This window comes from Scyliorhinus torazame, chromosome 6 (genome assembly GCF_047496885.1).
Source record: "Scyliorhinus torazame isolate Kashiwa2021f chromosome 6, sScyTor2.1, whole genome shotgun sequence".
In the NCBI taxonomy this organism is placed as follows: domain Eukaryota; kingdom Metazoa; phylum Chordata; class Chondrichthyes; order Carcharhiniformes; family Scyliorhinidae; genus Scyliorhinus; species Scyliorhinus torazame.
Window position 1 is genome coordinate 203,787,945 of NC_092712.1, and position 22,330 is coordinate 203,810,274.

The 22,330-nt window shown below is 42.8% G+C and overlaps 1 protein-coding gene across 1 annotated transcript in view; it reads left to right on the forward strand.

Annotated features, from left to right (window-relative positions):
• The window catches only part of LOC140425232 (ubiquitin-conjugating enzyme E2 E1-like), a 117,483-nt gene extending 95,600 nt beyond the window's left edge, over nt 1-21,883 (forward strand). The window contains exons 3-5 of the mRNA XM_072509308.1: nt 13,342-13,474; nt 18,774-18,921; nt 20,381-21,883. Of these exons, the coding sequence (XP_072365409.1) occupies nt 13,342-13,474; nt 18,774-18,921; nt 20,381-20,478 (379 nt within the window). The 3' untranslated portion in view covers nt 20,479-21,883. The remainder of the gene's footprint in view (nt 1-13,341; nt 13,475-18,773; nt 18,922-20,380) is intronic.
• The last annotated feature ends 447 nt before the right edge of the window (nt 21,884-22,330 follow it).

Below are 22,330 nucleotides of genomic sequence, written 5' to 3' on the forward strand. Positions count from 1 at the left end.
CGGAGGTTCCCAGGTAAGGATTGGGCAATTATTTGGGCACTGTGAACCATTCAAAAATATGAGTTCCACCAGGACTCTTTCTTCATCCTCTGCCCCACAAATCCTACCCACTTACACACTTCTTCATGGCTTCTGATAAAGTGAATAAACTAGCCTGAATGTTAGATCTTTAATAGCTGTGGTTCCGGAGGGAGCCACTTGGCGGCAGCAATATTCTGGGTCGGATCATTAAGCACCAGTTTAAATAGCTGCAGACATTTCTTTTGGGTGGGTCCCTTAAAATCTTGTTGTGGGACCCAGTTAAGAATCCCTGTTTTATAGTACGTTATATTTATTGATAAATTCACTTTCAAGCTGTTTGCACAATAATTGTGTGAAGTTGGTTTAGAGAATTTGACTTTGCACTATATAATGTTCCAAGAAAGATCTGTGCATGTATGCTTTCATGTTTAGAGTATAAATATTTCCCAAGCCAACATTTGGCTCTTGGTATTCAAGGCACATGTAAATTTGCTTGAGCCGCTGCATTTAGAACTGATAGTTTATGTATTGGTGTAATTTGAGCCCCGGGAAGCAGGATTTACCCGGGAGGCAGGATTTGAGCTAATGTAGGGAAATAAAGAGGATAAATGGGTACAGCAAAGGACATCTTTTACAAGACAAAAAGGATTTTGTTTGCTGCTTATTAAATCAGTGTAATATTTGCAGATATTTCACTGACTGACGACACACTGATTTGTCATGGAAATATTGTGCTGCAATTTGAGACTCCGAGAAATTCCCCAACTTCAACGTTTAGAATGAGCGCTCCTCTGTTTGTGTCACCTGCAGTACTGGATCATTAATATACAGATGAGGGACTTGAACCAGGCTAGTTCATCATTCAGGAAAATATAGTTCTCTAGCCTCTGCAATGGCTTGTCTGATCCACTACCTAGAAGACCATTCCAAGTATTTGTTGATCACATTTTACATGAGGAAGTACTTCCTGACATGAACCTTGGGAATGAGTTCTTAGAATATTGGAGGGAGTCATGGGTATTGAGCAGGTGGCTGGGTTGGGGTGTGTTGGTCGTGGAGGCTGGGGGTTGTCACAGGAACTGAATTTGAGGATGGTGTTCCTGAAATCCAGCAGGACTGTATGGGTCTTGAAACAGTTGCATTGCTGGGATCTATTTGGGGACGGTGGGGGGGGGGAGGAGATTCAGGAAAGTTGAACCTAAACTTTCCTTGATTCAATTATTTTTTTATTAAGGTATTTGAAAATTTTTCTAATAACCGTGGGCAGCAAGGTATCATATTGGTTAGCACAATTGCTTCACAGTTCCAGGGTCCCAGGTTCAATTCCCGGCTTGTGTCACTGCCTGTGCGGAGTCTGCATGTTCTCCCCGCATGTCCATGGGTTTCCTCTGGGTGCTCCGGTTTCCTCCCACAGTCAACAGACGTGCAGGTTAGGTGGATTGGCCATGCTAAGTTGCCCTTAGTGTCCAAAATTGCCCTTAGTGTTAGGTGGGTTTATTGGGTTATGGGGATAGGGTGGAGATGTGGGCTGGGTAGGGTGCTCGTTCCAAAAGCCGGTGTAGATTTGATGGGCCGAATGGCCTCCTGCACTGTAAATTCTATGATTCTATAACAATGACATAAACATGTTATAATAAACATTTCACCCACATCCCAATCTTCACACACCCCAACCATAAAACAACAACCCCCCCCCCCCCCCCCCCCCCTCCCCCCCCGGAATACTGCATCTGCTGACATTTTAATTTTCCCCGAGAAAGTTGACGAACGGCTTCCACCTCCGGGGGAACCCAACCATTGACCCTCTTAAGGCAAACTTTATCTTCTCGAGACTGAGAAATCCAGCCATGTCACTAATCCAGGTCTCTACGCCGTGTGGTGGGGGCGGGGGGGGGGGGGGGGGGCTTCGAGTCCCTCCACGTTAACAAGATCCGTCTCCGGGCTACCAGGGAGGCAAAGGCCAAGACGTCAGCCTATTTCGCCCCCTGAACGCCCGGCTCTTCCGACACCAAAGATCGCCACCTCCGGACTCGGCACCACCCGTGTTTTTAGTACCGTGGACATTGCCAGTGGATATGATTTACACCTTGCACACCTGTCTTCTACCCTGAAAAACTTGGCTCATCCTAGCCATTGTCATGTGTGCCCGGTGGACTACCTTAAATTGTATCAGGCTACACCTGGCGCACGATGAGGAGGTATTAACCCTGCTTAGGGCATCCGCCAACATACCCGCCTCTATCTCTCCTCCGAGTTCGTCCTCCCACTTGCCCTTAAGCTCCTCCACTGGAGTTTCCTCCACCTCCGAAAGCTCCTGGTAAATATCCAGTACCTTCCCCTCTCCCACCCAGGTACTGGAGACTACTCTGTCCTGTATCCCCCATGGTGGCAGCAGCGGAAAGGCCGGAACCTGCTTTCTCAGGAAGTCTCGCACCTGCAAGTACCTGAACCCATTCCCTGCTGGCAATTCAAATTTATCCTCCAAGGCTTTCAAGCTGGGGAAGCTCCCGTCTATAAATAGATCCCCCATCCTTCTAATTCCTGCCCTTTGCCAACTCCGGAACCCGCCATCCAGCCTACCCGGTACAAACTGATGATTATGATAAATCGGGGTCCAAACCAATGCTCCCTCCACTCTCTTATATCTCCTCCATTGCCCCTAGGTTCTCAGAGCCGCCACCACCACAGGACTTGTGGAGTATCGGGCCGGTGAGAACAGAAGAGGTGCCGTTATTAGTGCTCCCAAACTTATGTCTTTGTATGACGCCGCCTCCATCCGCTCCCACACCAATCCCCCCCCCCACCACTACCCACTTCCTAATCATGGCTATATTAGTCTCCCAGTAGTAATTGCAGAAGTTCGGCAGCGCCAACCCACCCTCCCCCCGACTGTACTCGAGCAACACTTTCTTCACTCAACGGGGTTTTACCCGCCCACACAAAGCCCGAAATAACCTTATTCACCCGCTTAAAAAGGCCTTTGGGATGAAGATGGGGAGGCACTGAAAGACAAACCGAAATCTGGGGATTGGCCTTGAGTTGTCTGCCCTTTACAAATCCCGTCTGGTCTTTCCCTATCACCCCCGGGACACAGTCCTCTATTCTTGTGGCCAGTATCTTAGCCAGCAGTTGGCGTCCACGTTCGGTACAGAAATTGGCCTGTTTGACCCGCATTGCTCTGGATCCTTTTCCCGTTTCTAGATCAATGAAATCGAGGCCTGGCACACTGTTGGGGGGGGGGGGAGGACTTCCTTCTCTCGTGCTTTATTAATTGTCCTCACCAGTAGTGGGCTCAATATCTCTGAAAACTTCTTACAGAATTCCACCGGATAGCCATCAGGCCCCGGGGCCTTGCCAGAATGCATGCCCTCCAGCCCCTCGATTATTTCCACAATCTCAATTGGGGCTCCTAGTCCTGCCACCAGATCCTCATCTACCCTTGGAAACCTCAACTGATCCAAAAACTGCCTCATCCCCTCCACCCCAGCCGGGGGTTCCAACTCATATAATTTACTATAAAAGTCCTTAAACCCATCATTCACCCCCACTGGGTCCAGGACGGTATTCCCGCCTCTACTTGTCACTTTCCCTATCTCACTGGCCACCCCCTTGCCTTCCTCAACTGTTCCACTGCTTTCCCTGTAGTCAACAGCCCAAACTCCGTCTGTAACCTCCGCCGCTCCCTCAGTAGCCCGCGTCCAGGGCCTCCGAGTATCTCCTGTCCACCTGGAGTATCTCCTCCACTAACCTATCCCTCTCAGCCTATTCCGCCTTTTCTCTGTGGGCCCGTATCAAGATTAATTCCCCTCTGACCACTGCCTTCAAAGCTTCCCAAACCGTCGCTGCAGAGACCTCCCCATATCATTTGTTTCCTGGTAGTTCTGGATGGACTTGTTAACCCGCCCACAGATTGCTTCGTCTGCTAGCACCCCACATCCACTCTCCACAGCAGGCGTTGCCCTCTCTCCACACTAACCCGTAGGTCCACCCAATGTGGGGCATGATCCGACACTGCTATTGCCGAGTACTCAGTGTCCACCACCCTCGGTATTAGCGCCCTACTCAGAACAAAAAAGTCGATGCGAGAGTATACCTTGTGGACATGTGAGAAAAAAGAAAACTCCATAAACCCCTTCAATTCCTTTGCCATGGCCAGCCTCCTCCCGATCCTGGATTTTGACCAGTCCAATTCCGGATCAATGACGGTGTTAAAATCTCCTCCCATATTCAGGTTATGTGACTCTGTCTGGGATCTTACTTAACACCCGCCTCATAAATTCCACATCGTCCCAATTCGGAGCATATATGTTCACGAGTACCACCCGCACCCCCTCCAGCTTCCCACTCACCATTATGTACCTACCCCCCTTGTCTGACACGATTCTCCCTGCCTCAAATGCCACTCGTTTATTGATCAAGATCGCTACCCCCTGGTCTTTGAGTCCAGCCCTGAGTGGAATACTTGGCCAACCCACCCCTTTCTCAATTTCGTCTGGTCTATAACCTTTATGTGTGTCTCTTGTAGCATTGCCACGTCCACCTTCAGCCCCCTCAAATGCGCAAACATGCGAGCCCTCTTGACTGGCCCATTCAACCCTCTGATGTTCCATGTAATCAGCCTGGTCGGGGGACTCTTTCCCCCCCCCTCCCCCCAGTTTGCAACATTGCCCTTTATCCCATGGGCTTTTATTTGAACTTTGTCAAACGCCTTGCTAAAATCCATGTACACAACATCCACGGCACTACCTTCATCAACCCTTCAACATCAAGGGCCAAAGGGCCTGTACTGCGCTGTAATGTTCTATGTTCTTGTCAGCTCCTCAAAGAATTCAATCAAATTTGTGAGGCATGATCATCTGAGATGCACTAACAAATTTCAAAAACAGCTTCTACCCCGCTGTTACCAGACTCCTGAATGACCCTCTTATGGATTAAACTAATCACTCCACAGATCTTCTCTACTGAGTAGCACTACACTCCCTATGTTTAATCCAACGTTGATGTCTGTGTATTACTTTGTGTACTTATCGTATGTCCTATGTTTTTCATGTATGGAATGATTTGTCTTGACTGTACGCCCAACAATACTTTTCAATATACCTCGGTACACGTGACAAATCCAAAATCCTTTAACAAATCCATGCTGACTGTCTCTGACTCGTCCATGCCGTTCTATGTGACCATTAATCCTATATCTCAGGATTGATTCTACTAACTTGCCCACCAGACGTAAGACTAACTGGCTTATAATTGTTTGGCATTTCCTTCAATCCCTTTTTAAACAATGAATTTCTCCAGTCCTCCGGTACTTCCCCTGTATCGAGTGAGGATTGTAAAATCATCCTCAGAGCATCTGCTATCTCCTCCCTGACCTCCTTCAATACCCTCTGAAACAATCCACCTGGCGCTGGCAACTGATCAATTTTCAAGGATTCCAACCCTTCGAGTACTTCCTCTCTTTATGATTATCCCATCCAGTATCTCAGTGTTCCTCCTGGACTACTATATCTGCATCATCCATTTCCTTTGCAAACACGGAGACAAAATATTAATTTAAAACTCTTCGCACCGCCTCTGCATCTGCACACAAGTTCCCTTCTTCATCTTTGATAGGTCTCACTTTTTCCTTAACTAGCTTTTACCAATAATATATTGGTAAAACATCTTTGGGTTTGCTTTAACTTTACTTGTTAATCTTTTTTCGTGGCCTCTCTTTTCCTTTTTGACTTTGTCCCTGCACTTCCTATACTTGTCTAGGCTATCTGTAGTGCTTAGTTCTTTGTATCTATCGGAGACTTTCTTTTTCTGTTTGAGCTTCCCCTATATTTTCCAGATAACCAGGGAATCTTGATTTGGCAATGCCCCCAGTTCAAAATGTTTACTCCTGCTTTATTTCTGTCCTTCACTTTCCTCATCGCCGGCCAATTCCTGTCTTTGGTTCTTAATTTAAACTATTAAATGTAAATTTTCTGCTTGTTAAAATCAATACACGGGCTGGGCGTGCGTTCCTAACGGCATTGAGTGAAATTCTCAACTTGCACAACCTTAATAAAAATAAATTTTCATAAGCAAATAAATTATCCCATAACTTGCTCCAAATTTATTGTTTCTGCAGTTTCTGATTTGTTTATATAATTTTTAAACTTTAATTATGCCTCAAGAATAGTTCAGAAGATTTCTTTCAACTTGAATATACGCAACAAAAGCATTGATTCCGAATAATGTTTTCTGTAATAACTTGAGGAAGTTAGCAGTAATAGAACAGAGGTTTATTTAACTATAGACAAAATCCTGCTCCAAGCAGTAACTCGCTCCCAGTCCAGTCCTTGTTTGGGGAACTAACCACACCAAGCCTTGCTTTAGGCCTGCTTTTATTTAAGTTTGTAAAAAGCTTCAGCTGGGCGGCTCGCACTCTACGAGACCTACGGGGAGTTCAACAAAGGTTTCCCCTTGGTTCTCGTGGGGGTCAGGATCAATGCTGCGGCTCTGGTCGGGCGGGGTGTGTCGGTTCATTGACCATTGTTTTCTGGCCGGCCACCGGAGTGTTATTGCCGGGACCTTGGTCACAGACACAAGTTGTCCATAAGCACTGACACTTCCATGTCCATCTCCAAACCGGAGTCATCCTCTTCCTGCTGGCCCGGACTCTGGGATCTAGATGGTTAGGTCGCTAGACTCGGGGACCGGTCTTGGTATGGAGCAGACGTCGGTGCTGTCAGTTGGACATCGTGAAGCACGTGCTCTCGCTTCTTCAGGTGGTCCAAATGCTTCTGCTGAACTCCCCCCGGATCTGAACATTGTACAAGACGGAACCCGCTCTCTCCAACATTACACCTGGGAGCCAAAGTGCCACATCTCCAAAGTTGCAGGCATGGACCTCATCCCCGAAGTGCAATTACTGCCCTGGTGTCCTCCAGTCGTGGTGCCGCTTTAGTCTCCTGCTTCACCTCTGCTTTCCTGCCGAGGTTTAGAAATGTGAGACTCAAACCGGTTTCTAAGTCATCGGCCCATCAACAGTTTTGCAGGGGCGATTCCTGTTGTCACTTGTGGTGTTGTACGGTAGTTAAAATGGAACCATGCCAGCTGCATGTCCATGAACATGGTTTGTTTTTTTAAATACCCATATTGAAAGTTTGGACCCCCCCTTCCAGCCAGACCTTTGGAGGAGGGATGATACCGGGTGGTTCGAATATGCCAGATGCCATTTTGTTGTGTAAATGCTGCAGACTCTTCACTAGATTGATTGATTGATATTTATTGTCACAGGTACTGAAGTACTGTGAAAAGTATTTTTCTGCGGCCAAGGGAACGTACAGAGTACGTACATTGGTACGTCAACAAATCGTGATTGGTCACAGTGCGAAACAAGGGCCAAACAAGAGCAGCACAGGGTGTCGTCAATAGTGTTCTTACGGGGAACAGATCAGTCCAAGGGAGAGTCGTTGAGGAGTCTGGTAGCTGTGAGTCAAACCATGAGCCAGTGTAGACCACCAAGGACTGGGGGATGATAAGAGAACAGGACTTTGTGAGTTAAGGTAAAGGCAGCAGAATTTTAGATGCGTTCAAATTTATGTGGGATGTAAATGGGGGACCGGCCAGGAAGCATTGGTATATTCTCACCGAGGTGTAACAAAGGCAGGAACAGATGAGCTGAGGCAGAGTCGGGGATGAGCAATGTTATCAAGGTGGAAGTACACAGTCTTGCTGATGGGGCGACTCGGTGAGCAGAAGCTCATCTCGAAGTTGAGCACAAGATTAAGATTGCATACAGCGGTTCAGCTTCTGTAAATATTTGAAGTCTCCAAGTGTGATAGAGTAACTGTGTGCGATTTAATGGCCTTGTCACACCAGACCTGGTGACAGGATGAGGCCATTGAATCTCGCGAGACATCGCAAGCTGCATCTCTCCCTTGCTGGGCGAGATCCAGATTAGCGTATTTAAGCTAACAGTTAGGCTCATTTAAATACGTCTACGCCATATTCTACTGGAGTACCGGAACTAATGGGCACGCCTGGGAGACCTTGCCAGGATGCTGTTTAGCATTGGTTTCCACAAACATGGATCAGGCGTAATGGCACCTGCGGCGTCTCCCAGGCCATTGGAGATGCCGGGGTTACCGTGCTCTGGTGTGGGCAGGCTGGTATCCTGGCACTCCCACTGCCACCTGGACACCTTGGCACTGCCCGGCAGTGCCAGGGGTCAGGCCCAGTGGTGCCTTGCCCTTAAGAGGTGAGGTGAGGAGGGGCTCGAGGACCCCGTAAGAGCTAAGTTGGGTGCAGTGGGCCTAGGCCAAAATAAACGGTGCCGTTAAATAGAGGTGTTTACAGTGCCGAGAAGCACCCCAGTAAACGCACTCTGTTTTTGTCCCGTTTAAGCTCCCCCAATGTCTAATTAGCTTTAATCATATCCATTGAATTACTGTGGTTTTGATTTCTGTATTTTTTGGTAATGAGTCTCATTATAGAAGTGTTTTTTACTTAACTTTCAAATTGCAACAAGTCAGAAGATTAATGCACACCAAAAGAAGTTATGATTATTTCTAAACAAATGTGTATCTTGGTGGAAAGGTGGAGCATTAACTTCAATTTCCACAAAGTAGTGGGATTTATTTTGGCATCTGCGATTTTTGCTGCACTGCTGGTTTGCTGACCTGACATCAGAAAATACACTTGCTAATGATACAGTAATTGTCTAATTAGATTTTATCCTCTCCGTTTGATCACTGCTGGTGATTTGACTAAATTCTATTTTGAGGTGGCAGGGTCTTGGACAGGGCTTCATATGTGTGCTCCCTGGAGACTAATTTGCACTAGTATTGATGGAAGATTGAGAGGTGGATGTGTGATTCAGTGAGAGAAGGAAACGGGATAGGGAACATGCAGAATGGAATTTGTACATCATTTTTGATTGGACTTGCATCTCATGTCATTCCCAGCGCAAATTGCTAATCTGAATTTCAGCTAATTAGGATTTGTTGCAATTAATCATTTTTGTTCCGTGTCAACAGTGTAATGATATTCACCCCAAATATTTGATTTCCCTCTTCACTCTTTGAGATTCTAAGCATAGAGGAAAAAGTTATATTTGTGGAAAATATGTCGTACTGTTTCAGTCCAAACTTGAAAACTGACAAGCTCACAAGCAGGTTATGAAGGTGAAAGATGGATGTGTGTGCATTAAGTGGCTGTCGCCCACTGTTTTGTTTGATCAAATTGGGGTTAAGGGTCCTAGAAAAAGCCCATTGTGAGTAGTTTAGGACTGAAGGGGTCACAGGGTTTCTGTCCATCTGGGACAGGCAGCGTCACATATCAAAAGCCCTTGCTCAATAATTCTATGCTCCATGTCTCTTTAACTTTTCTGTAATTGTTTACTTAGTAACATTGTTGTATTTATTAAATGTTAAAAGTAGCACTGTCTAAAGGCATTATAAATATAGCCAACTGCTTATGAGGCTCAAGTCAAAATAAAGTGACAGTCCATAACTGAACACATGGGGAGGTGGTGGTATTGTCACTAGACTAGTAATCCAGACACCCAGGGTAATGCTTTGGGGATCTGGTATGGAATCCCACCAGATGCTGCAATTTGAATTCAATCCAAAAAAAATCTGTAATTAAAAGTCTGATGACGACCATGAAACCATTGTCGGTTGTTGTAAAAGCCCATCTGGTTCATTAATGTCCTTTTGAAGGAAGGAAATCAGCTGCCCTCACCTAGCCTGGCCTACACATGACTCCTACATGTGGTTGACTCTTAAATGCCCTCTGAAATGCACTCAGTTCAAGGACAGTTAGATGCTGGCCCAGCCAGCAATGCCCTTATCCCATGATGAATTTTTTTAAAGAAAGGGGTGTCAATCATTCCTGGATTTTGTTAAAATTGTAACAATGGGAAGATAAGTCGTGAATTACTCAAGATTGAAGTACTAACTATTATTACGATCCGAGACCAGACCTCAACAGTGGCTAGGATACTGGGCCAAATATTTTAGTTTATTTTTAAGACTGCGGAAAGAATGATTCAGCCCAGGAGTGATTGCATGAAGAAATAGGGTTTTGGTATTATTAAAAACAAAACTTTATTATGAGTACAATATTAACTTTTTAATTTCACACCCAAAAAGAACAGCTTATCCCTTAACCACTACAACTCAATTTCCCATTGAACAACAAGAAACATACAGCCCTCAATCTATCTTACTGTGGGAGAATTGTGGACTCAGTATCAAGCAGATCAAAATTCAACTCCTCTCCAAAACTTTCTTCAAAAAACCTGCTTTTCAAAATATCTCTCTGCATTCCTTGGCTCCACCCAGCAATTACTTCATTTCCCCAAGCTAAAAAAACAAATTATCTCTGCAGCCTGCAAAGCACATTGACTTTCCCATTCAAACCACAGTCCATTAGTCCAGACTGAAACACGTATTACTTTATCAATTTCACCTTCTGCCTGTTAAAAGCCCCAGACCCTGCAAAACAGAACTTTATTTTTCTAAAAAGCATGGCCACTGCAGTCAAACACACTCTAATCCCGGGCTTTCAACCCTTAAATTTCCCAATACTTAGAATCCAATATTCCTAGAGTCTTCCAGTCATCACATCCACTCCTTGACCTGAGGAAGGTTTGGCCTTGAAACGCTCCTTGAGCAAGAAACCGAGACTGATGGAAAACAGAAAAGTTTTTTTTTTTAAAGTGAGAGGTACCGTAGCCACTGAGCCAACATAAGGCCAGCCCCCATCCCTTGAGCAAAATGTCTTCCCTGGCCAATCTTCATTGCCCCTCACACGTTATCCCCTATCCTGCTTAATTTTTTCCTTTTCTCAAGCCCTTCCCCTAACTACAGTTCCACACCACCCACCACACTATACCCCAACCACCCCCAATTCAAGCAGGTTGGCTGTTTCATGCCTCAGTTCTTCTACCCTTGCTGATTTGAATTCTTCTTTCAGCATTGCTGTCTGCTCATTTTCCCTTTTCACTGCCTCTGCCCTCGCATTTTGCCCCCGTTATTCTCCACCCTCTTAACCCTGCTTGCCCAGAATAAATTAAAAAGACTCCACTACCTGTGTGTAGAGACTGATCTCATAAGAGACTGATCAGTGAACCAATAAAATAACACTTTTTTTCTTTGGGTAATAGTAAGAAAGGTCAGGAGATCTCTGGGACTGTTTTGGAAAGTTCACAATGCATTTTAAAGTGAACGTAGTACAGAATGTAATCAGAACTTAGCCTGTCATTTTTTTTTGTCATTTTTTTTTTTAGATCCTCGGGCAGATTTTAAAATTCTGAACCAGCTGCAAGCCATCGTTAATGCAGTTTTAAATAGATACTTCTCAGGAATGTATACAGCAGAAAATCGAAATGTCAGGAATGCAGGTTAAAATGGAAATTATTTTCATGCTTCTCCTGCATACTTTGGGCAAATGTAAACTGCAGGGTTCCAAAACAAACTTATGCATTCTGGAGAGAGAGAAAAATCCATGCTGAGTTTTTTTTAAAAAAAAGAAATTGATGGTTGTCATGAAGTCATACGGTCAAAGTCCAGCATGGTGAATCTGAAATCAAGTCAGTGTCTGGTCGTCAATGGAAAATGTGGAGGTCATTGATTAAGAAAAACCCGTGAATACTGGAAATTTGAATTACAGCTACATAACCAATCGGCATCTGCTAACAGGAAAACCATTTTTCCCCTGGAGATAACTAGCCTCCTGTTTATGTCCAGCTTTTTGTTTTTTATATATGAAACTCCTAGATATTTAATGTTATTATCTTGAATCACCAGCCAAGCAACAGAAGTCAGACTACCTCTACATTTTCCAAAAGTGTTCAGCCATTGACTTTCTGAATAAAGCCCCTGTGCAGAAACCCAGAATAACTTCAGTAATTGGATGCTACGGAAGAAGAGTTCAGGATCTTTCTGGAAGCGTAAATTAAGATGGGCTGGATGATCATCTTCATCCATAGCGATCTTATGAATAGGGCAAGGGTGTATTGGAGAAGTGTTCAGAGAAGAATGGCTAGATTGGTTCTTTTAAATTGTGAAGAGCTTTAAGAATTCAGCATCCTATCTTTGAAGAAAAGATTACAAAATAATTTTGGTCTCCTGAAGCCAGTCGTCAAATTTCAGCTGGGGCGCTAAACCGGTTTGATTCTAACAATGGAGATCCTCCGATGTCAAGAATAGCTTCGTTATTGTAATTACCTGTACAACAAGCAATTACGTATAAATTACAGTGCATGTTCTCTAGTTTCAATTTTTTGTTCGTTATCACTATTCTAACAACTTTAGATCTGCTTTTGTTTTTACATACCAGTTTTTCTTCTATGCTTTAAAGTCCCACCATCTGTTTTGGAGTAGGGGTCCACTGTCCAAAAGCAGATTTTGAACAATTCTAGGTCTTTGTGGTCTAATGATGCATACCATCACGTCAAGACTTTGCTCTGACCCTCCTGCACCAGAGGAAGCATAACTGCTTGATGCTTTGGTGGTTCCAAGATCCCAGCCATGTCCTGACTCATCAGTTTTAATCTAAGGGTTAGAATACTCATTAGTGCAGATAATGTAGGTTGCTTAAGTTATATGATTACAAAACTAGAAGATGTAATGCAAAATACAATTAATAGATCATTCCCTCCATGCTGATAACTGCATCTCATTCACAACTTTTAAAGAGAAATTTGCAAGACCATCTGGTTAAGAGCATCATTGAAGATTAATGGGACAAATATAAACTTTTAGATGATCAACTTCTTTGTGAGTGACGCTGCCCTTTTATTCTAAAGAACAAAGAAAGGTATAGCACAGGAACAGGCCCTTCGGCACTCCAAGCCTGCGCTGACCATGCTGCCTGACTAACCTAAAACCTTCTACACTTCCAGGGTCCGTATCCCTCTATTCCCATCCTGTCCGTGTATTTGAAAGCACAAAGGAATGTAAAAATGTAATGAGTAGATTTTATCTAGAATTTTACTGAATTGCCTTAAGGGGGAGAAATTTTGGATCTTTATATTTGGAAGAGGTAACTCGCCTACATCTTGTAGCTTAAATAAATCCTGTCTGCAACCTTGTCTGACTGCCACCTGCCTCTGTCCCCCTCGGTCCACCTCCCACCCCTGCCCGGTCCCCCCCTCCCCAGTCCGCATCCCCCCTCTCTTCAATTCTAAACAGAAGTTTCTTTCCACCAGTTCCTTGAATGCTTAGGTCATAAAAAATTGAGGGACACCTGCTTATGCAAAATAACCAATTATTTCTTAATACAGTTTGTGATTTCTCTTCAATCTTTTTAAAAATGTATTACAATTTCCTTTTTGCTTTTCAGTGCTGGACCAAAAGGCGATAATATTTATGAATGGAGGTCAACGATTCTGGGGCCCCCTGGGTCAGTTTATGAAGGTGGTGTGTTCTTCCTTGACATTGTATTTTCAGCAGAATATCCTTTCAAACCACCCAAGGTAAGAGGACTTTTTTCACAATGTTTTCACATGTGAGAGTGTGTTTATAATTTGACAATATGATGAGTTTATTTATAACTTGTTGCCATAATAGTTTAAAATTTTTCTGTGCTCGTTTCTGAAAGCTGTGTTATAAGAACCACTTCTCATTTGAGTGTTTGAGATGTGATTAAGAAGTGTTGAGATTATGCTCGTGCCAGTTTGGCTGTGGATGCCACTGCTGACACTGGGTCATACAGGTGGATTTTAAGAGTATATATAGAAGGCAGCAGTAGCAGTGTTGCTGATTACATCGGTTTCTCTTACCATGAGAGGATGCTGCTCCACTGCAAGGAGTCTAGTAGAGAAATAATGAAATGTTTGTGGTAAAGTTGAATTTTAGTGTGCTATTGTTGCAGCACCAGCATTCCAGGGTTTTTCAGAGCTTTGCTTCAGAGTACTTAGTAATATTAGAAAAGTATGTAGTGTTCACCCTTGATATTCGAGGGCTGTGTCTAACTTATCCCACTCCCGCACACCCACAATTACTCTACATTTATAGCATTTATTACAGGTCTGAATACCAATCCTGCCTTCTTCAAATCAAAATTTAGATTAAAGTCAATTTAGATTTAAAATCATAGAGCCATTGTGGCACAGGGGCCATTTGCCCATTGAGTCCATGCCAGCCATGTACTGACTCATCACTGAGTTCCATTCCCCCACACTATCCCTGTAGCCCTCAAGTGCCCATCCGGTTTCCTTTTGAAATCATAGGCTGCCCTTCCACCACCCCCGTGACCAGCGAGTTGTAGGTCATTACCAGTTGCTGCAAAAATAAATTCTTCAACTTAACTTCGAGCTAGAGTCCGTCATCCCTGGAACGATTCAGGGAAATCTCATGGACCCCTCGCATGCTTCCTAAATTGTGGTGACGTGGTGACGAGAACTGGGTGCAGTTGTGGCTGAAGCAGAGCTTTATAAAGGTTCAGAATAAATTCCCTGCTTTTCTACTCGATTACTTGTGAAGCCCAGGATCCGATATGCCTTTCTAATAAATCTCTCAATATATCCTGCTGTCTTCAAAGATATATGCACCTGAGCACGCAGGTCCCTGCATACTTTTTAGAACCGTGCTGTAAGTCCCTATTTCCTCGCTATCCCTTCTGCCAAAATGCATCACCTCACACTTCTCTGCATTAAATTTCACTTGCCGTCTGCTCATTCTGCTAGCTTCTTGTGTCCTATTGCAAGTGAATAGGTACTATCCTAAACTTTGCAAAATTTGGTATCATAGACAAATTTTTCAATATTCCTCTGTATTCCAATATCCAAGTATTATTAAGTTGGGATGGGTTTAAACCTTTAAGACTCGCCAGTTAACATTTGTTTAGCCACATTTCAGGTCCAGGTCTAGTTCACCATTTCATTTGTAAACACCAATGCCTGTAAACCTTTGAATGAATTCCTGTACCTATAACTAACTGAGTAAGTAACGGGCCGTAGAATGAAATTTCCACTGTTCAGTAAGATGTTTTGATGTTTCTTTGTTGCTTCCTCTCCTGTCATGAAGATACTCGCTCACAAGAGTATGACTCAGCATATACTGGGCTTTCTTCTCTGCTATGACCAAGTGGTCATTGACCATGCGAGTCGTGGATGCCCAGAAGCTGTTTGATTCTGGGAGGACATGATAGTCAAGCCGGATACATTTTTCTGTCACACTCTTTTCAACAAGTTGGAGAAATGGAAACTCTGACTATATTTTTACCCGTTCATATTTGTCGTTGTCGTGTCCCCCCCCCCCCCTGCCCATCCATCCTAAGGCACAAGATCAATTTTATTATTTGTACTAATGTACAGACTAACTAACATTTTTGTTTTATAAATTTAAAGTACCCAATTATTTATTTTATTTTTCCAATTAAGGGGCAATTTAGCATGGCCAATCCACCTATCCTGCACATCTTTGGGTTGTGGGGGTGAGGCCCACACAGACATTGGGAGAATGTGCAAACTCCACACGGTCAGTGTCCCGGGACCGGGATCGAACACCGGTCCTCGGCGAACTAACATCATTTTGATATGGCATAGATTGTAGGTGGAGTTTACAATGTTCGCAATTTCTATGAGATGGTGCTATATCAGATGGTCACTTCACCCACAAGGCCATTGAGTGAGCTTATTTAGTGATTCGGTAAAATTTCACTTTTTAACAAAAGTTGGGTTTATATGCACAATTACTGTTTGAGATTATTCTACCCTCCATAGTCTCCCCAGGTGTTCTAATTGATTTCTACTCCATTTAATGGGACTGTATTTGAATAATGAGAGGATATAATGTAATTGACAAATATCCCAGGCTCTACTTTGGTAGTTGACGTTGCACTGCCTTTGTAATCAGTATAAATGTTGACACATGAAACTGATTAGAGACAGTGTTGTGTTTTGATTGCATTTGTTTTTATGCTCTTTCTGACTGACGTATGGATATGGTTCTGAATTGTTGCCATGAAGGATTGTACTAAAGTCTGTATGAGGATAAAAGCAATAAAATGTTTCACATTTACTTTGCACTTTGAAAAAGCATCAATAAAGACTGAAATGCCTTTGGGTGTAAATTGGATTTACGTTGTACGAGGAAGAGTTTTGACTCTGAAAGTGAAAAACTGCAGCTAATAAAAGTGCAGGGATACTGGTATATAAAGTGCCTATTTAGTTTCTGACACCTCCTGCTGTATCATTGGTAGGTAGTAACTTACCATTCGTTCAAATCGACCTGGTCTTGCAACTCTGTTGCTGAGCAGCTGGAGGTTGTAAATAGAATAAAATCCTTCCAGTGCAGAAGGAGGCCATTCAGCCCATCGAGTCTGCACTGACCCTGCGAAAGACCACCCTACCTAAGCCCAATCCCCTACCCTTTCCCCATAACCCCACCTAACCTTTTGGACACTTAGGGGCAATTTAGAGTGGCCAATCTACCTAACCTGCACATCTTTAGACTGGCAGGAAACTGCAGCACCCGGAAGAAACCCATGCAAACACTGGGAGAATGCGCAAACACCACATAGACAGTCACCCGAGATCGGAATCAAACTCGGGTCCCTGGCACTGAGGCAGCAGTGCTACGCACTGTGCCACCGAGCTACCCTGTTCACCATTATTTGGCCTGGAAGCTGTGGTTGGGTTATGCAGGTTTATGGGGAGGTCATGTGGCTCAGTGGGAGTGCACCCATCGCTGGACCAGAAGTTCCGGGTTAGAGTCCAACCCTCGGACCTGGCCATGGAAGGAGCGTCGATAGTGCGGATCATCGGACTGATAATCAGCATAGAATCCTTCCATTACATCACTTCCACCATGATCCCCCCCCCAAAAGGGAAAGCAGTGTGAGTGTAAAGATACATGTTTTGAAAATGGACACTTGTCAATAGGCATTTAGTAGTTTCATTGATTTCTCTGGCAGTTGTGAAAACTTGGTGCAGATGAGAATAGGTTGTTGGGCCATGAAACTATATTCAACCTTGCAGAAAAAAATAACTCATAAAATTCACATTTTAAGTCAAAAACTTGAGAACTTTATTTTCCAGTTTGCAAATTTTGTCAAACATTGAAGGACTTTAGTATCACACCTAATATCACAACCTAAAATTGAGTGAACATAGGAATTTAAGTGACTAGATACTGTCCAATATGGAAGTAATAAAAATAAAGCAATGTGATTACGATTGTTGTATTGATGCTTGTGTTCTGAAGTTTCATTGATGTTCTCCCCCCCACCCCCCCCCAACTTCCCCATCACTAAAATCAAATAATCAAACAATTTGAAACCTGGTTGTGATGCTTAAATTGGTTTAAAGTTTATCACTACTATCAAGCCCATTTTTATTTTTTATGAAGTTACTTACTCTGATGATTTGAACATACTCTGCCGATTATGGATACAGCCAAGTTTTTTAAAGTACAGTAAGATCAGAATAATTGAAATCGCCCAGCATCAAACTTGCAATTTGAAGCAAGGCATTAAATTTAAGCACTGCTCTTCAGGGAGCAGTATATGATAATGTCAGTCTCAATAAATGAGATCTTCAATATAATGCCACCTAGAACTGACCTGATTCTCAAGTGCTGTTATAATAAGGCTGTGGAGCATCTTTGTGCGGCATTGGTAGAATTTGGAGTGTGGCCTTGTAAGTTGCCTGGGGTATTTCCCGATTTTAATAGCTACAAAATTAAGGTTCATTTGAGATGCTGTATATCAAACCGCCCGGGGAGGCAAGGGAGAGATTCAGCAACCCCCCCCCAAAAGCTGTTCCTCGGCAGCGGGAGGTAGTCCGCCGTTAGCCCAGCGGCAAGATCTTCTGATTCCGTCGCTGTCAATAGATTTCCCATTGATTCCACCCCCAACCGCCAGGAAACCCGCAGTGGTGTTTGACATCAGCGGGACGGGAAGATCCTGCTGACAAAAACAGCCGGAAAATCCCCTTGGTGTTCTGAATGTCTGAAAAAACGAAGGTTGGCCGGCATGGTAGCACAGTGGGCAGCGCTATTGCTTCACAGCTCCAGGATCCCAGGTTCGATTCCCGGCATGGGTCACTGTCTGTGTGGAATCCGCATGTTCTCTCCGCGTGGGTTTCCTCCGGGTACTCTGGTTTCCTCCCACAATTACCTTGTTCCATATCAATTTTCTACCGTTAATGTTTGATTTCTATGATGAATAAATAGTGAGGGGGATTCCAAAACCTCATTACACCACTTGAAAGCATTATAAACTGTCAGTAATAAATTAACTGACTTTTTAAAAAATGTATGTATTGCAACATTAAAAAAGAAAGGCTTAGCGGATATCGTGATCATGACAGGAAAGTAGGATGACATTCCCCAAAACAGAAACTGCAGTGACATTGCAATTCCCAGTGTTTAGGAGTGCTGCTTTATTTGGTTAGTGGGTTGTTATGCATACACTTTGTAGTGTGATTTACTATGTCAGTTCACGGGCTGTCGGGATAGCTCAATGCATAATCAAATCATAAATGATCATTAGCTGTGTTAATAGAGTTGCTTTTGACCTGTGACTGTGATCATTAAACTGTACAATAGGAAATATTGATATGTCCACTAACCGTAGTTCACACGAATGAAAGAATTATCATTTGTGAATTCCTGTCTGTCATTCAGCTATTTATAATGTAAGGCACATAAAATTATTGTTTTACTGTTTTGTTTGAGAATGCTTCCGGACTATATTACTGGAATATGTTGAATGGATCAGGTTTTCTCATTTCTCGACTATGCATGTTAATTTTTACCTCAATTTGACAGGTGACTTTCCGAACAAGGATCTATCATTGCAATATCAACAGTCAAGGAGTGATCTGTCTGGATATCCTGAAGGATAACTGGAGCCCAGCACTGACCATCTCGAAGGTTCTTCTGTCAATTTGTTCTCTTCTCACAGATTGCAATCCTGGTAAGAGGAATTATAGTCTATAATCTTATCTGATTTGATCAATTCCTCCTGGTTATGAGTGGTTGTGGGTTGTTCAATAATAGGGATGGGGTGGGGCAGGGGGAGGACAATAGATGCCAGGCGCCGGGAGGAAAGGCCGTTTGGCCTTTCACCATTTGGCCTCCACGTAGCATACATAGTTTTTAACAATCTTTATTGTCACAAGTAGGCTTACATTAACACTGAAATGAAATTACTGTGAAAAGCCCCCAGTCGCCACATTCCGACGCCTGTTCGGGTACACAAGGAGAATTCAGAATGTCCAAATTACCTAACAGCACATCTTTCGGGACGTGTGGGAGGAAACCGGATCACCCGGAGGAAGCCCACGTAGACACGGGGAGAACGTGCAGGCAGTGACCCAAGCCGGGAATCGAACCAGCGACCCAGGCACTGTGAAGTAGAAGTGTAAACCACTGTGCTACCGTGCCGCCCACATCAATTCTACCCAAATCTATCGCACTTATTTGATTGTTTCAGAGGAAGTTTGTAATTTCTTCTTCATGTCCAAAATTAATTAAGAAAAATGCAAGCATATTGTATTGCATAATTCTGCTTTTATGAATATTGAACAATAAACTATCTGAGAGCAGCTGAATAGGGCAGTGTGCCCCACTCAGCTTTGTGTGTGTCTGTGGGAGTGGTGTGGGGTGCTGTTATGCAGGTTCATAACTGATTACCTGTCCAGTGAATTCTCATTCTTTGCTTGAAAAAAAAAACAGGCATGGATGAAGGATAAAAAGGATAATTGAGAAGTCCTGGGTTATTCAAGGCATGGTATTGCCAGATGTATAAGAAATACATATTTTTTGAATCTTGATGTGAGACTTGTACTAGAGGGAGACTTGAAAGGAAAAGAAAATGGTCAAAAAACCACCTTGCAACAAAATTAAGGATTGTGTTCATCTAAATATCTGATTAGCATGTTATAAAAATATTTTATCACATTGTCATATCTGCTGATAAGATTTATAGTGTTATTGTGGAATATTATGCCATTTGTTTAATTTGCACAATAACATTTAGCTGCTCTAAATTTGCCATCTCTATTGAGATAGCTGTGAAAGCACTGTAGTGGACTTGCTCTGCTTTGCCAAAGGATACCATCACTTGAGATTTCTGCCCTGGGTTACTATCCATTGGTATCTGTGGATGTGTTGCTGTGGACATTTAATGAGGACATAATTGAACTTTATGATTTGTCACGCAGTTAAATAGGCCATTAACAATCAAATGCGAGGCCAGTAAATGAGGTATGATCACATTCATTGCCACCTATGTGAGTTGCACAGCTACAAGCTGCTACTTCAAGGCTGGATTGTGGCAAGACAAATGGGAACTAGGAAAAATAAATTGGCTGTTATAACTTGTATCTTATCTTACAGTAAACTGATAATCAATATTTTCTGTTTCATTGCAGCGGACCCTTTGGTTGGGAGCATAGCCACGCAGTATATGACTAACAGGGCTGAACATGACAGAATAGCAAGACAGTGGACCAAGAAATATGCCACATAAACTGGATGGTTACCAGTCCTACCGACTTTTGTCTCCGATGGAAATGAGCTGCTTCTCGTTGAATTGAAAAGGGGAATGGGTTGGGGTGAAGGGGAAGGGAATGAAACAAGCATTCCTATAACAGGTTTTAAATGCAACAGTCTTTTATTTGCATAAGTCTAGTCAGAACTCTTGATGAGCTTTGTTATTGTAGCGTAAACAATAAACTATTGATATCTGACAGTAGATAGGAAATTCACATTGAAAAAATTGAAGATTATGACATGATGGGTCATGCACGACCCATATTTGTTACCGAAATAATAAGTAATACCTCTTTGCTGGTTTAAGTTTTAGTTGTCTGTGTTCACTGTGTACGGTCAAAGTTTGAAAATGCTTGTAATGCCAGCCAATGTGCAAGGGTTGAAACTGTTGAAAAATGTAAGGGAAACCATGCTAGAGACTTTAAAACCCGAGTAGAATGATGACCTGATGCAATAGAATTGTCTTTATTCAGGGAATAAGGAATGAATTGGCAGAATATTTGTAATTACAGGGAACAGGTTTTATTTTGCAGCAAGTGTGGGAGTGAAACCCCAAATCCTTTTTAAGTAACTGTTTTGCCTTATTTGAATTTCTCTATTTGAGTCTCAGTTCAGTGTATTTTGTTGTGGGTTATGTAATAGGGCAGTTTTTTTTTTACTTTAATATTATACAGCATTAGGACCTGCTTAAAATTTACAAAATGATCAAACATGTAACCTTAAAACAAATTGATTGAGGGCTTTAAGCCTCTGATTGTTTCAAATTCTACAATTGCCTGTTTCAAAACACAGTTGTGTCAGTGGTCATGCTTTAGTCAAATAAGAGTATTGTATTAAAATATCTATGGCTGCTTTATTGATGCAGAGAATTCTCAAAAAGAAAAGGCTGCATCTTAATTTTGATGTTTTGTTAAGACTTTAGACAATATTAGGACTTGAGGATGAGCTGTTCAAAATGGTTTTTAAGTTCTATCCGTTATTGTTGAGACTTCATTGGCCCCATTCATATTACATATTCAAAGAATGTTGATCTCTACCAAAGTTGTACAGCCACTGGTCTGTAACCACTGTAATTGCTACCTTTTTCTTTGGAAAATTAAATTTAGAATGTCAGTTTATCGGAAACCACACATTGTAATTAAAAACACTGATCATGAAACTTTATTTAATGAGCAATAGTTGAAAAATCACAATAGTTTTTACTTAGTTTTTGTCCAGCTGTTTGTGGCAATGGCGAGTATGTTCAGCTTTTGTACAAAGCAGTGTTGGGCTCCTGCTGCCACAAGATGGTTTTGTATGACTGTGTGCATTAAGTTGACAAAGACCTAATCAAAACAGTAAACAATTGAGCTTCTGCGACTTTTAGTTGCACAAGTAAAGGATTGGTGCGTTTTCTGTATTGGTTCAAAATAACTTTCCACACTTAAATATTAATGCGCATATCTCAAAGCAGATTAAGAGTTTATGGATTCACATTTGCAAATAATGAGCACTGAGAGCTATTACATCTAGATATAACGATGAAGATGGCAGCTAACTGACCAACAAATCGGTATCCCCACCTTCTCCCCAATTCTCTCCCTGACTTTAAAAATTGCCTGTCAGTGTTGAATTGGATGTTTTCTCGTCCCTGCTGCTCCAACAGCCTAGCCTTAATGTATACATGCAGCAACTGGTATAGCATTATGCCATACAAATCAGACGATTACAAGCTCAATTTGAACTGATGCTAAGGTGGCTGATATCAGTGGGAGAGAGTGACAGGAGGCCTCAGTACCTCCTGAGGCAATCACGAGGAAAATTGGCCAGGGTCCGGCACCTGCTTGCTA